Below are 14886 nucleotides of genomic sequence, written 5' to 3'. Positions count from 1 at the left end.
TTTTAGCTGCAATCCTGTGCAAACAAATAGCAGAAGAAAAAACACACAGTCTAGGACTACCCGTATCTAGTATGGAGCATAACTCATCTCATGCAATATTCTGCCATGACCGGGTAACCACTAAGGTTTTGTGGCTAATGAAGAAACTCAGACCAGACATCTAGAAGTAAGCGAGGAAGTGGCCAGTCTTTTAGTGCTCATCAATAAACCAAAGCTACAACCACAGGGGCATTAATAAGTAACAAGTAATAAACAATTATATCTAAAATGTCAAGTTACACAACTTGCTGGCTTTGAACTGAGATATTTTGATGGCCCTCGTGTTTTTGCATACAAAAATAAAAAGGTGTTGCTCTTATAAGCAGTAATATAAACACACCAAAAATATCTTGGCATAAACAGTTTCACTTTCAATAACATTTTACTGAAGAATAGGAAGAAAACATTTTATCCCTAAAATGTGAATATTAAACAATAAAGGAAGATCACTACAAAATAACATTTTCTCAGAGGGGAAGCAATATTTCACCTCAAATTTCTTCAGTTAGAAGAAAATTCTAGCAGGAAAAAGATCTGAAACAACCTGTTCAGAGAATCTCATCATTTTGTCTCATAAGAAATATAACATCATTATCAGAAAGCACAGTATATTTAACAGAAATGACAGCATAAGTCCCTTTTAAAAAAGTATTCTGTAATTTTCTCTTTAGACAAAAATAACATTTTGTCCTAGGCAAGTAAATATATTATTTAAATTGCAATATCGAAATTTTCTGTATTTGGGGAAAATATGTTTTGGAACGGTTCTCCCGCTAAAAACAATCTTATATAGCTCAAAGTAATACTATTACGGAATTGCAGTAAATAGGTAACAGGATCAAAGAAAGTAAGAAAATTCTGGAAGAGGATAAAGACAACTACAGATACTAGAAGGTTGGGTTTAAAACATGAAAAAACAAAGTTTCTCTTTTAAGACAAAGCTGGCAGCTATAACAAAAACCTAAACTCTGAAGACATACAAAAGGTGCAGGTCTTTCCCATTTCTCAAAAATAGAAAAATAAAGATGGTTGGGATATGTTGAAAGTAAAGCAATTAGGTGATGAAAGAAAAAGACACTAAAAAATAAAGTGATTATCTTTAGAAAGAAAGAGGGAAGGAGGAAGGCAGGCAGAAAGGACAGACTTTGTTTAAACCTAGAAGCCAATGTAGAAGCCATGAGGACTGGATTCAAGTTTCAGCTGAGACCAAATATTAACAAGGTACAGCTGAAAACCTGAACTGATACCACGCAATTTATATTCCAAGGACAAGTGGCCCTTTCTGGAAACAAAACTCTAAATATAATTCGTACTCAAACCTTTCCCGTTACTTAGCCTCTACCCATGCCTCTTTACAAATATTGTTACACACAAAGCACAAAAAGGGAGGAAGATTTAAGACATCTAATGGACATGGGGGGAAAAAAAAAAAAAGAAGAAGCTATTCTTTTGCTCCTCTACTTCTCAAGAAATCTGGAGAGCTCAAAACCACATATGAAACTAAAAGAAGGGGGGAATGGGCATTTATTGAAACTTAAAATCTGTACCCCCATAATATGCCGAAATAAAAAATAAATTAATTAATTAAAAAAAAGAAACTAAAAGAAAAAAGGATAATATGGGAAAAGTTAACTTGAACATGAAAATTTGAATATTAGTTAATAATTAGGAAATATGGTATATGCTAATAAGAACACAGACTATGTTTTCTGGAAAAAAATTAAGGAACATAGCTAATACAGTACAGGTTTTTTTCAATCTTTCCCTCCTTTTTATCCTATATGCACAAATCTCCAAACAAATTCTGGATATTTATCTATTTCCAAGATAGCCTCAAACACCAATGAACTAAAACTTACGAGGTATTGAAAGAAAAATTTTCAGAAACTGTTTTTTTTTCCCTTGACATGCGACTCTTATGTCTCAATTCCTTCTCCATGCTACCATCTCAAAATCTCCTTGTCCCTCCCACACACTGTTTTCATTTACTTTGTCTCTGTTCTGATTACAAAGTAGATAACATTTCCATCTAGTCATCTAGAAACAGAACCTTAAAGACATTTGGTATAATGACAGAATACTATGTGATCTCATAAAAATGTCTTAGTAACTAAACATTTGTAACTAAATGAAATGATAATTTCTCATCAGATAATGCATAAAATATAAAAGTAAAACAGAAATACATTGTTTTGTGACACACACTTCTGCTCAAATAATATTTTATGAAAATGTTAAAAAGTAACTCTTGAAAATGGAATCTTTCCAGAATTATGCAAACATCTTGCATAGGAATGTCACTCACCTCTATAAGTCTGTCTCCTGCCTTGAGTCTACCATCTTGAATTGCAGCCCCCCGTGGGAGGATGTTTTTCACATAAATTGGAGCTGAGCCACCTATTGTCACATCTCGGGAAGTGATGCTGAATCCCAAACCTTCTGTACCTACATATGTAACGATTTTTTTAAAAAGTAAATAAAATGAGATATCTTAAATTTTACGGATGTATTATACATAAAGGATTTGTAACTATTCTCTACCTCAACTTGACATTGTGTAACTTTCCCAATGGACTCTCCATTTCTTCTAGTACTTTAAAAGTTGTAATAAATTTATCAAAATAGACAAACTTACGGAAGGCTTAAATGCTTGCTCCTCTACTAAATCAAACGTCATTAACCTAAAAAGAAATGCAAGCATCTCAAAGACAGTTGAAAGTTAACATATAAATATGCTTGCTAAAAGTTTTTAAATCAAGCAAAGTCTGAGTATGAAATTCACTATAAGAAGAAAGAAAAAAAACTTCTTTTAAGACCGACAGTGCCTCAGAACTAAAGGATTACTGTGTGATAATGGTATAATGGTATCCAAATTGGAAGGGAAGAGGAAATGTTCAGAGATGGAAAAGGAATGGCAAAATGGGGAATATTTCTAGATACAGATGATGGAACCTGCCCAAACCATAATTACTCATAGCAATTTGCTAAGACGATAAGCCATATTATCTTTGCCTCTCTTCTAATCCACATAAATCTTACCATATAAATTTCTCCCCTTGCCCCTCTACCAAAATAAGGCAAATTACTCAGTGAAGAATCCATCTTAGATCATAGCTATCAAACCTGAGGACCAATATGATGTTTAAGGTACTAAGGGTAATGAGGGATTTATAAATTACTTCGTGATGTGTAGAATTTATATTCTTAGTTCTTTGGCAGCTTTCTTGACAGGCAGTCTTACAAGCTCAACACAACGTAGAAAAGGGGCTATATGTCACTGAAATTGACATGCAATAAAGCCAAAATGTGCCCAGGAAAAAAAAATGTGAAAATAATGACAAATTTCTAATGAATCACAGAATTTTTATAATACTTTGAATAATCTACCTAGGCTTTTTTTTTAAAAGTTACTTCTTAAGATATAAGGTTCCATTTCAGTTAAAATAATATTAGGGCAAATACTTGCTCATCATGGGAAAGAAAGTGTTCTGTACAGGTAAAAAATTCAGGAAAAGAACACATTAATTTGGTACAGCACTTGGTGTAAAACTATAATGAAAGATATAAAATTTAAGTGAAGAAAAAAATGGAAAAATAAAAATGTAGGATAAAGAAACAAAGCAGAAATGAAGAAAATATTCAATAATCATATTGGTGTCAAAAACTACCATAAATATTCTCAAGATCAAACAGAACATTCTAGTCTGAAGTCACTTCAATGTGCCCAGACTGTTAATTTCTTAACTCTTCTGTGCTAAAGACTTGAATGGCATATTGTCTATATGAAATTTTACTAATTATTCTGCTGGGACTTTTCCATATGTCTCTGTGCTTTCATGGAACTCTAATGGCTTGCAATAACATTTATTAAGAAAGAATCCTAAATTATTCTCCTTTTGCAATATTAATTTGTATGAACTACAAATACTGTCATGTGAACCTCAATACTATTAAAATATCAGCAATAACCCCTAAATCTGTAAGCCAAAAGGTCAGGCAATGACCTTTAAAAGAAAGATAAATAGATATCAATTTTCATTTAACAACGCCAACAAAACATTTTGCACTGACTGAAACAGATTACTGACCTTCTCCTCTGACTTTATTAAAAAGCTAATTTCTACAAAAGACCAGGGTATTTGAGAATGCCAAAATGCCAATAAATATTAAGAAATCATAATTATAGAAGCAAATACATGGGGGCTATTTTATTTTGTCTTATTAGATGACATAGTTCCAAAATTATGTTAAAGAATCATTATCCTGAAGGCTTTTTTATTACTATTGATCCCAGTTTTTGAAAAATTGCTGTCACTCAAAGCATATTAGCTCACTTTAAACTGAATTTGAAGTTTATGTCTTTAATGTACTTCATTAAAAATCTTAAGTCTAACAATGATGGTAAAAAAATACTATCTGCTAATTATGGTGAAAGCTGTTCAATTCTCCTATGATCATTATTATCAAAATACATGTATTGAGTCCTAAACAAAGACAATCAGCACCCTTCTTCAATCTTATTTATGGTAAACATATTTGTTACAAAAAATATTTGTAAGTATTGGCAGCATGCACAGGCAGTATGCACTTTCTGTCATACATTCTCACACTTAGTCAATTAAAATCAAGACAGATCTATGGGACTCTATATCACTTAGATTATTCAAGGTCAGAATAATAGTTAAAAGAAAACCACCATTTCCATTTTTCTTACAGTGATTAAGCATAGCCTTACTAAATTAGCTTGTGTCAATGCAATCATCTTTCTAAATGCTATATAAAATAATATCTATATTCAAAAAAATGGTTCTTATAATGGCAAATAAAATTTCCCTTCATTAAAAAGGTTGTCATTATATCAAAATTTGTTAAATATACTAACTATATGAAAAGCTGTAATTAACTACACGAATATCCCTGTATCTAAATAAAAGGGAAAAGATACCTATGAGCTAGTATCTTTATGACAATGGGCAAGTGAAAGACTGTACCTTTGTTGAAAGATCCCAAGCAGAATTTTATTTTTCAACACTATCTGTGGTTCTTGATATGATTTTGGGTAAAAAAACAAGGGCCTGTCATTTGAGTACAGAAAATGGAGAAAGAGGATCAGATATTTCCCTCATTTAGGAATTGACAGAACTAAAGGGGTTTCTGCTGATGTGCCCTTGTGTGTGCAAGGAGGCAAGCTGTCAACTCCTGATCATGTCAACCAAGTATCTGGAGCTTAAAAGCCAGCAACCAGAAATAAGGAACTTGTGGTTCACATAAAGTTCAATGCAAGAATATGATTTAGAAAGGAAACAGCCGTCTCAGAGCTTACAACCTTGTAAACACTACCCCAACTGGGAAGAAGAATGGTTAGGATATGGAAAACAGTCTAGAAAAAATATGCTGCCAATAGCTATGGAATATGAGGAAATAATGCACCTCTCTTGTATTCATATCCAACCAACTGCAGGAGTTGTTTGGGCTCATAAAAAAGAGGAATATTCTACATAATGACAACATTTTGAAAGACACGATTTAAAACTATCTGGAAATGCTCAGCTAAAACTGATGACCAACAGCAAAAGCATATCTCAGTGAATGGAGGGAGTACTGAGTGAAAATGAGAAAGTCATCACCAGATCTCAGGTGAAGCTGAAGGAAAAGCAGAAATGCATGCTCTTTATACACGCGATCTACCATCACCAGGAAGGGGCTACCTAAGTAAATTGACACAAAGTGTATAAAGCATTAACAAAGCCCATCATGACTTCCCACATCACCTTAAGAAAGGGCAGCAATGTAGCATTATAAAAATGCAAGAGACAGGAGCCCGGGGTCTCTGGAACCTGCCACGAACCACTGACAGCCTCAAATGAACTGGCCACTCCGTATCACCAAAACACTGCAGTTGAAGCTGACAACCCACCAAGTCCACTTTGAGGGCTATATTTGGACAACAAATGGGTGATTCAGAACAGTTCAACCCTCACTATTCTTTTGGGTTTCACAGTAATGTCCTGAAACCATTTTAATTCATAATCAAAAATTTTACTGCAGTAGTAACTGCTACCTTCTTCTCATAGACTTATATTTTAAGGTCTCATTCTCTGAACTTTCATTTTTAATAACAATAGAGCAAAATGAATCTGAAAAGCATAAAAAAAACCCACTATTTTAAATACATTAAAAAGCAAGTCATTTTTAAGCAAAGTCTTTATATCAGTTCTTTCATATAATAATGGAATAAAATTCAGGGTGCTTTCGGTTAGTTGGTTGAATCTTTAAATAAATTCCATAAAACAAAAAATGAAACAGGTCGTACCTTTCTTAAGCTGGATATTAAGCCTCTTGCCTACTTTTTTGGTGTTATAACTGCTGCTTACATTCGTGCTAAATACATTGTGGGGTGCTAGGGCTGGCGCTGACGGTGGCTTTCCAGAGGGGTGCACGCTGTGAGGTAGTCGTGGGTGAGAGTCTAGCTGCTCGGGCGGGTGGTTCAGTCTGGGTGCTCTCTGCACCGTGTGAAGCCCTGCGCTATTCATGCTCCTGTTGTCCATATACTGGCTGTCAGGGCTGAAGCAACCTGAATAGTAACTGTTCTTCTCACTTTGGGAGAGTTGTTCATACTGCTCTTTCTTTGCTGCAGGAACCACATGGAACCAAATGATGGGTGTACGCATGGCTTGGCGAAACATATGTTGTGCTCTGGATTTGAGAAAGAATGGAAAATTAGCAAATTAAGACTGGCAGACTAGAAGATATTATGAGCTTAATTAAGTATACTAATTAAGCAATAAGAACTGACAGACTGTTAAAACTAAAAAGCAAAATTCTAATAACCCATTTATCAATCAAGTTTGCAAGCTCTGATACACAAGCATCGCTGTTTCTCCAAATATAAATTTCTCATTCCCTAAAGAAAAACAACAAAATTATATGCAACAGATAAAAATACTGTATTCCAGCTGTAAATCATCAAACAACTATTTTAGGTACAACAGAGGTATTCAAATTTCAATAGTAATAGAAATCAAATGTAACTTTCTCTCTATAACATTATCGAATACAACTTGTGAATGTTATAAAATGTTTACTTACAAAGGGACCACTTGAGTTTTCAAAAAAATAGCTTTATAAATAAAGGAAGCAAATAAGTATTCATGACTTATTAATTTAAGTCAGGATATGCAAAAATCCCAAGAACAGCAATGCAGCCTCAATAATTTAAACCATGTGGGTCCCAGTGCTGCAGCGTGACAAGGCTGACAGGAAGCGCCACCTCATGCTGCTTTCCTGATCAAGTTTCACCCCAAATTCTCAAGAGTTGTGCTCACTCTTGCCTTGCCTAATAGGAACTAGCCAACTTTTTTTTTTCATTGCATAAGAGCTTGAATTAAGATAAAGGAAATCTACATATGATATGATACCGTGGCTCAAAGGAGCTTGTTTCATTTACGTGTACTTAGAGACACTATGTGCAACATGTTAGAAATGGGAGTTAAAGTATGAGAAAAACGAGACCACCTATCAATCTTCCAAAAGGTGAGGAGAACCAGCAAAGTTGTAAAGCCAAAATTGGACCCATTATATTCTAAAAAGAGCCCCAATCACTCACAGAGAGGGTACTTTGAAATACAGTCTAATGGCACTATTTCCTCTGAGTTTGATTAAATTTTTTAAAGCTAAATAATGGCAGAAAATACCCCTTTCCAGTATAAACAGCGAGATCATTTCAGCTGACTGCACTCTGTCACGCCTAAAGCACGGGAAGACGGAAGTGCAGGAAGCACACACTTACTGTTCAAATCTTCTATTCCGAAGGTCGCCATCATTAATCCTGACAATGCAATCATTCTCGTGAAAAAGGTTTTCTTGTTCAGCTTTACCACCTTTCTCCAATCGTTTTACTAATAACCCCAGAGTTCTGGAACATTAAGAACGCAAATGATTACACACGTAATATTTCCAACATGCACACTACCCTATTGCTTTAGTGCGGATATATTTACAAAGACTTCCTTATTGAGAAGTGCATTAAATCACTATTAATACCTTTTAAAACACTACCCAGACAAAAATCACAACAATTTAAATGATGTGTAGAAATGGATCCTTTCAACTAATATAAGAAATCATTTTCTGGCTCATCAGTGTTATGTTTTTGGAACAAACCACACCATTCTCTATGTTTAAAAACGCTCCAAACAGAGCCTGCCTAATGGTTCAGTGGATATCGCACCACGGATGAGCATGTATTTACAAATGGCTCGTGCGGTTTTTTGTTTGAAGTCAGCTGGTACACCACTGACTGCATCACCTGTCTTTCAGTGAAAGTTAAGGTAATAAGGAAAAGCTAATCTCATTGCACTGTAGGTTCGAGAAGGATAACAGCAAAAATTTCAGAAATAGAAGAGTTTCCGTGCTTGGCATTTGAATTTCATGGTGCCTAATATTCTGAATTTCAAAACTTGTTAGGTCTCCCAAAAGAAAGAAATTTGTTGCTAGTATTTGCATTTGAAGAAAAACAGGAGAAAGTCAGTGAGAGGTTCAATTAATTCTGGTCACCCTCTCACCCACATGCGTACTCAATCTCCAGGTTGAAAGACAAGTTTGAATGAACTTTAAAAAGCTCAGATGGAGAAAAAAAGTAAAAATTACTGGTGTACTTGCTCTAGAACACTAACTTCTCAACTAACAGGACACTCTATAGAGACTAGGACAAGTAAATACTTTCTGCAATCACAGTATAAGCAATACAAGTCTTGACCTATTATTTACTTCGTTGTCTACATGAATTTTGTATCAGGATCATGGTAAAATTCTTATGTAAACTTATTTTTTGGCACTTCCAAAGTTTGCATTTTCTTTCATTATCCTAATAACGAGGGTCAAAAATTCCTTTAAGAAATACTAAAATTCACACTCCTACGTAAATTAAAATTGAAGACATCGCAATCTCCAATTGTCACTATATGTTTTCCAATAGAATTACAACTTGCAGTTTCCTGGAAATGCTTTCCAGCAGAAATTTACCTAAACAGAGAGCGTCCTCTTCTAAACTTTTAAATTGTTGCATGCGTTCTATGGGCATTTATCCCATTCTTCTATTATATACATACCTTATCTCTACTACTGCATTGTAAGCTCCTAAAAGACAGGCAAGATGGGATTCAGCTGCCCAAGCACTTAGCCAGTGAGGTCTTGATAAATGACAACTGAATGAATGGATGACTGAATTTAGCTAAGGCAAACAAGTCTGATATTTCTAACAAGCTTTTTGCACAACAGAATATGAGTGAACAGAATTTTGATTCAGATCCTTTTTTTCATGAAGGTATCATTTATGCTAAAGATATGATTAAGCTGAAATGAATTAAATTGAAGCAAAATTCCTATTTCATTTGTTATTTTGCAGTGCATCTTTGTTTCTTACATGAATATTTATGAAGTCACTGATTAAGTTCATTCTATTTATATTATTAAATATAACAACTAGACATTACAGTAGGGTCAAGTCTACTCACTGTCAAGAATAAGAGAATATACTATTTCAATTGTCTTTTGTAATTTTACCAGCTGAGAATTAGCACCTACAAATGTAACAATCTAAAAATATTACGTACGTAATTTTTAGTTGCCAATGCCCATGTAATGGCAGTAAATAAATATGTAAAATTTTCTAAACTCAAATGGTAAGAATAAAGTACATTAATTTAGGTGGATGAGCAACCTCACTACCACTACCTCAGTCCATCTGTGGAAGAAAAAGATTTCATAATATGCCACCTAAGAATTAAGTTATTGTTTAAATATAATCATGTCCACAATTTATCTCCTTAGGCTTCCCTGTTAAGTTTGTTTCTATCTGGAACTGAACAAAAAGTTCTATCAGAAGAATCAAACAAATTATTAAGATATATCGATGATTCTGATGAATGGGGAAGATTAATACAAAAAGTTAAATTAAATCAGTTATTAAAACCAGTGGAACTTGGAAAAGATATTTGGCCAGCTCACCTTCAAGACAGCCACATAAAAGAACAAGAAGGAAACAAAGAAAAGCTGTCTCAGTCACCTACAGGTAATCACAACAGAAACACCGTGTGGTAGCACACTTGTTGCTAAAAGCTACCTCTATAGATCAAGAATGCTTTTTTAAAGTGCATACAACAGTCCTTGCAATGAAAACATGTCCTACCAAGACTCACTCCAGTTAGTTTTTAACTGGTGAAATCACAAGCAAAACTTCAATATGGTCATAAAATTTCTGCAATCTAAAGTGACTATTAGTATGTTTTCATGTATTCTGAAATTGTGTAAACAAAAATAACCAATAGGAAATTGGTAGAAAAATATATATAGACTATGTTTAATGGAAATTACTTAGCAGTTAATTAGCACTGATCATTTGCTTAAATTTGTAAATTTATCTTCTACAGAAGTTTTCAGTATTTGTGGGAGTTTACAATAGTGTAACTTAGAAATCTGTACTTTAATTCCGCAAGTGACATCAATTTTTCAGATAAACTAGTGAATAGATTTATATTCATATCATTTTTCTTTTCTTCACTTTTTTTGTCTCCCCCTAGTAATTAATCTAGAATAATCACACGAAGTAAAAAAGCATGCTGCGTTTCATTTATTGAATGGCCATCTTTCTGAATAAGTCCTAGCCTATGGCCAATGCATCAATAATCCTAACATATAATAAAATGTTACAAATCATAAAAAAATACACCATCACATTGACAGGAAATATAATGGAAGTCTATTCATAGACACTTTAGCAACCAACATTGTTAAAATAATCAAGAAAAATCTCAGAATCCTTTTATTCAATACCAGAGAGTTGATTTGGGGGAGGGTGGGGGGAAAAGTGCAGAAGAGGAAGAACTTCACCCGACTGACACAGCAAGTGATCAGGGAATCAAGGGAACAGACTGAATTAAGGTGAGGTTAGTAGCCTGCTGATTTCTAAGTACTTAACCACACTATTAGAATCATTCTCTCAAAAAGAATGGATTAATTTAAAAGTAAAGTGGTACAATCTGCAAAATTATCTCATTTGCTCCACTAGGTGAAAATGATTACAAAAGGAATGGGAATGAACTATCAAAAAAAAAATCCAACTTCACAAGAAAATTGAACTGATAACAGCTGAGAATGAAAAGAACTTCAGGAGGAAAACAGGAAGTTGTAGTAACAGACACTTCCACCTTCCTGAAAAATGTGTGTGCACAAGTAGATATATTTCCAAACCTCCCATTTTATTTTTAAGAATATTAATAGTATAATTAAAAAGGAAATTTTAGGAACATATGTTGCAAACTCAACCAGCAACTAGAATTTGTTCTAGAGTGATAAAAGAATTGACTACCTATGGTATTTTGGCTCCTGCAACATTTTTATCAGAAAAAATAATTAAAACTAATGAAGTTCTGAACACTTTGGCATATCAGAGTGCTGGAACAGAGAACAGCTTTTCTTCTGGGCAGCTAGCATGAGAATTCCTGACTGGGGCATCCCTGTTCTATCAGAAGAAGAAACCATTTTGCAAAAAAAAAAAAAAAAAAAAAAAAAAAAAGGAAGGAAAAGGAAATGAGGTGAGTTCTGTTTGGGGAATTATTTAGGGGCAGAAGCATGCCACACTGGCTGTGCTAGGATAAAAGACTTGATGCATTTACTAATGGGGGGGCCATATTTACAAAGAAGGTTTAGGGTTATCTGAAACAGAATCTCCTCTACCTTCTTTATCAATCTAATATAAACCCACCCTGGCTCATAAGATTTTCAAGCAAATGGATTTCTTTCTGGTCAATCTAAAACATCCCCCAAACCTACTCTTCTTCCACTGTTTCCCATATCTTGTTCAAAATTTAAAAAATAAAAAAGAAAGAAAACACTATCTCCACTGCATACAAATCTCACTTCTGAATAATTGTACTAATATAAAAAAATAAGGCAATGACACACATATTTCTTTCAAGACATTCCTCATAGTTTTTGAACAATGTTTCTTAAAAAAAAAAAAAGGATACAGTTGCAGAAAGCAAGCAACATTGAAATGCTGCGTCTTTGTACATGATTTTGGAAGTATAATTAGAAATTTAACTGCTTAGATTATATTAAAGATTGCACCACTACATTTTTACAAGGTTCATTAGCCTAATTATACACTTAATTAAAACAAACTCAGTCACACATGTTAACATTTTCAATTCTATGTATAAATTACAACCAATGATAAAACTGAAAATAACAAATGTTTTATTGACATCCAAATTGGCTGAGTTAGTCTTAGTTTTGCTTTGATAATGTAAACTACCGCAACTGCCACCCAGCTGTATGGAAATGATCATAATTCATCTTAATAAAAGCTGACACAGTATAAACACCACAACTGCAGAGAAGGCAGAGTATGAATGGACAGAATGGGGTCCCAGGAACAGGAACTTCTCACCTCCCTGATTGCTACACTTGGGGGGCCAGTAATTTCCTGTGTGCCCCCTGAGAACCACAGCCACTGATACAGGGAAAGCAAGTTGAAAGGAATTCCAAGCTAAAATAAAAATCTTCATTTTAAAAAAACAAAACAGATCACTGTAACGGGTGAGATGAGCAGGTCAAAAAAAAGGTGAATAGAAATGGAGAATTCATTCAGATTGGAGCAGAAATGACAAACACCATATTACTACATTTAAAGAAATATGCTTTACCCAAATGTAAAAATATACAACTCTTCTAATACAGATGCATACATTATGGTCCTTTATTATAATTAATGAGTCTGCAGTTGAGAATGCACAATTAAAAACTTTCAGACAAAAGACTACTGAGTCAGTAAATAAACTGTTTTTTCAAAAGTAATTAATTAAAATTCAGCAAAGTTCAGGAGTATATTTATTCTGAGCTAGTTCCGTGATGTTCAAATTGACTGTAATTCTTCACTAGCATACTTACCCAGTTCACTAAGGAAGTGTGGATTGGGATTTTTGAATTTATGATATGATAGCATATTTCATCTCAGATTCATGATGTCAGAGAAAAATGATCATTTTCCCTGACTGTGCCAACTAGTCACTACCTACCTAGACAACCAGAATATCAAGGAACACTGCAGGGAAATTTAAAGCATGTAAGACAAGTTGAAAATACATTCTTATGATTTCATCATTCTTATCAGCTGCCACTGCTAAGCACCTTGCTAAATGACTTACATGCATTTTCTTATTGAAACCATACAAAAGCCATGATTCCTATGCCCCAGATGTAAGGACTGGAGCTAAGTGAAGTTGATTTACCCAAGGCCACACTTAGTAAAAGAAAGTTAGAGGCAAGCTCCATCCCAGGGGACCTGGACCACCTAACAACCCTCTGCCAATAACAATCGATTTAGCCTATGAAGTCAGTAGCAGAAAGAACACACACAAAATTTCTAACCAGCAATTCTGGAGGGAAAATCAATTTTTGCTTTGGATACGTTATACAGTGCAAAGTGATGAAGAACAGGTTAGATGAACTAAGGGTTCACTGAAGAATAACTATAACCATGCAAACCTTAGTTGAAGGGAGAGCCAAGCTCAGATTTTGCTTGAATAAGTAAATGGATGAATATGTTATGTCTCAAGATTGTCCAAAGACGTGTGCCTACTAGTCTACATAGACAGAGAAACCTTAGTTTACATTTGAGAGGAAAATTATTCAAAGTATACTTCCAGGCTGCAGAAAACAAGTATATTTATAATTTGGTGATTTTCTAATTAATCTATATCCAGATTAATATAGAATACATACTTGTAGAATATATTAATATATTTTGCAATAGGATCACTTTTATTTCAACTCAAAAACCCTAAGTATTACAAAATATTCAAAATATTCTCTCAGGGACATTTTTTTCAGCTTAGATGTGATATTTATGGATAATAATCTAAGTAAGCAAATAGGTCTAGAGGGGAAAAGTCACACAAAAAAACTTTCACAATTAAAAAAAAGTTTTTCCAAAGTGTGTTGACACTTCACCTGATACTCTGAATATTAAGCTGAAAAAAAATAGTTGAAAAAATCTTTGGGATAAAAGTTAAACAGATAAACCAAATGACGGTTTATCTGTAAATAAGTTGAGAAGACATTAATAAATAGAGGATTTGCTAGCAGAAGCCAGTAGACACACCCTGCCCCACACAGCACCTTATGAAGGCCTGACTTCCTAACTAGGTGAGAATTTAGATTTTTCTGTAAATCTTACAACTAAAAGTCAGATCCTAAGAAAGAGAGTTCTGTGAGTACCTATTACAAATTGGAGGATGGTAAGTAAGTTTGTTTGTTTCTATTTTCCTTCTTTTTGGAAATTCCTGAGAGAATCAGGGGTGTCAATTGGTGGGAAGTATTTAATAATATGTGGTCACAATAAAAGAGCCTTTCTTATCAAACAGTAAGTGGAAATTTAAAAGTTGGAGACTCTATTCCCTTGCCCCCACCAAAAATGAGTATAAAATAGAGAGGAAAGAGTTTTAGACTTGAAAAATACCAGAATATAAACCCCATGATGGCAGGTGTTTTTATCTGGTTGAGTTTTAGACTTGAAAAATACCAGAATATAAACCCCATGATGGCAGGTGTTTTTATCTGGTTTTGTTCCCTAGAGCAACGGTTGGCCGACTGCAGCCTATGAGTCAAATCTGGACAGCAACCTGTTATTGTAAACAGAGCTGTGCTGGAAAACAGCTACACCCTTTTGTTTGTATAGCATCAAGGGCTGCTTTGATGCTACAAAAGCAGACCTGAATAGTTGCAATAAAGCCCTGCTGGCCTGTAATGCCTGAAATACTGAACATCTGACCCTTTACAGAAACA

The 14886-nt window shown here is 34.1% G+C and overlaps 1 protein-coding gene across 20 annotated transcripts in view; it reads right to left on the bottom strand.

The window, feature by feature from the left end:
- The window catches only part of PARD3 (par-3 family cell polarity regulator), a 575331-nt gene that overhangs the window by 229112 nt on the left and 331333 nt on the right, over positions 1–14886 (bottom strand). For all 20 annotated transcript variants that reach the window (XM_075997631.1, XM_075997634.1, XM_075997636.1 and 17 more), the window contains 3 exons: positions 7829–7954; positions 6353–6735; positions 2345–2484 (listed from right to left, as the gene is read on the bottom strand). In XM_075997631.1, coding sequence (XP_075853746.1) covers positions 2345–2484; positions 6353–6735; positions 7829–7954 — 649 coding nt within the window. The remainder of the gene's footprint in view (positions 1–2344; positions 2485–6352; positions 6736–7828; positions 7955–14886) is intronic.

Source organism: Microcebus murinus, chromosome 25, assembly GCF_040939455.1.
Source record: "Microcebus murinus isolate Inina chromosome 25, M.murinus_Inina_mat1.0, whole genome shotgun sequence".
Lineage (NCBI taxonomy): Eukaryota > Metazoa > Chordata > Mammalia > Primates > Cheirogaleidae > Microcebus > Microcebus murinus.
This window is presented reverse-complemented; position numbering and strand designations above follow the sequence as displayed.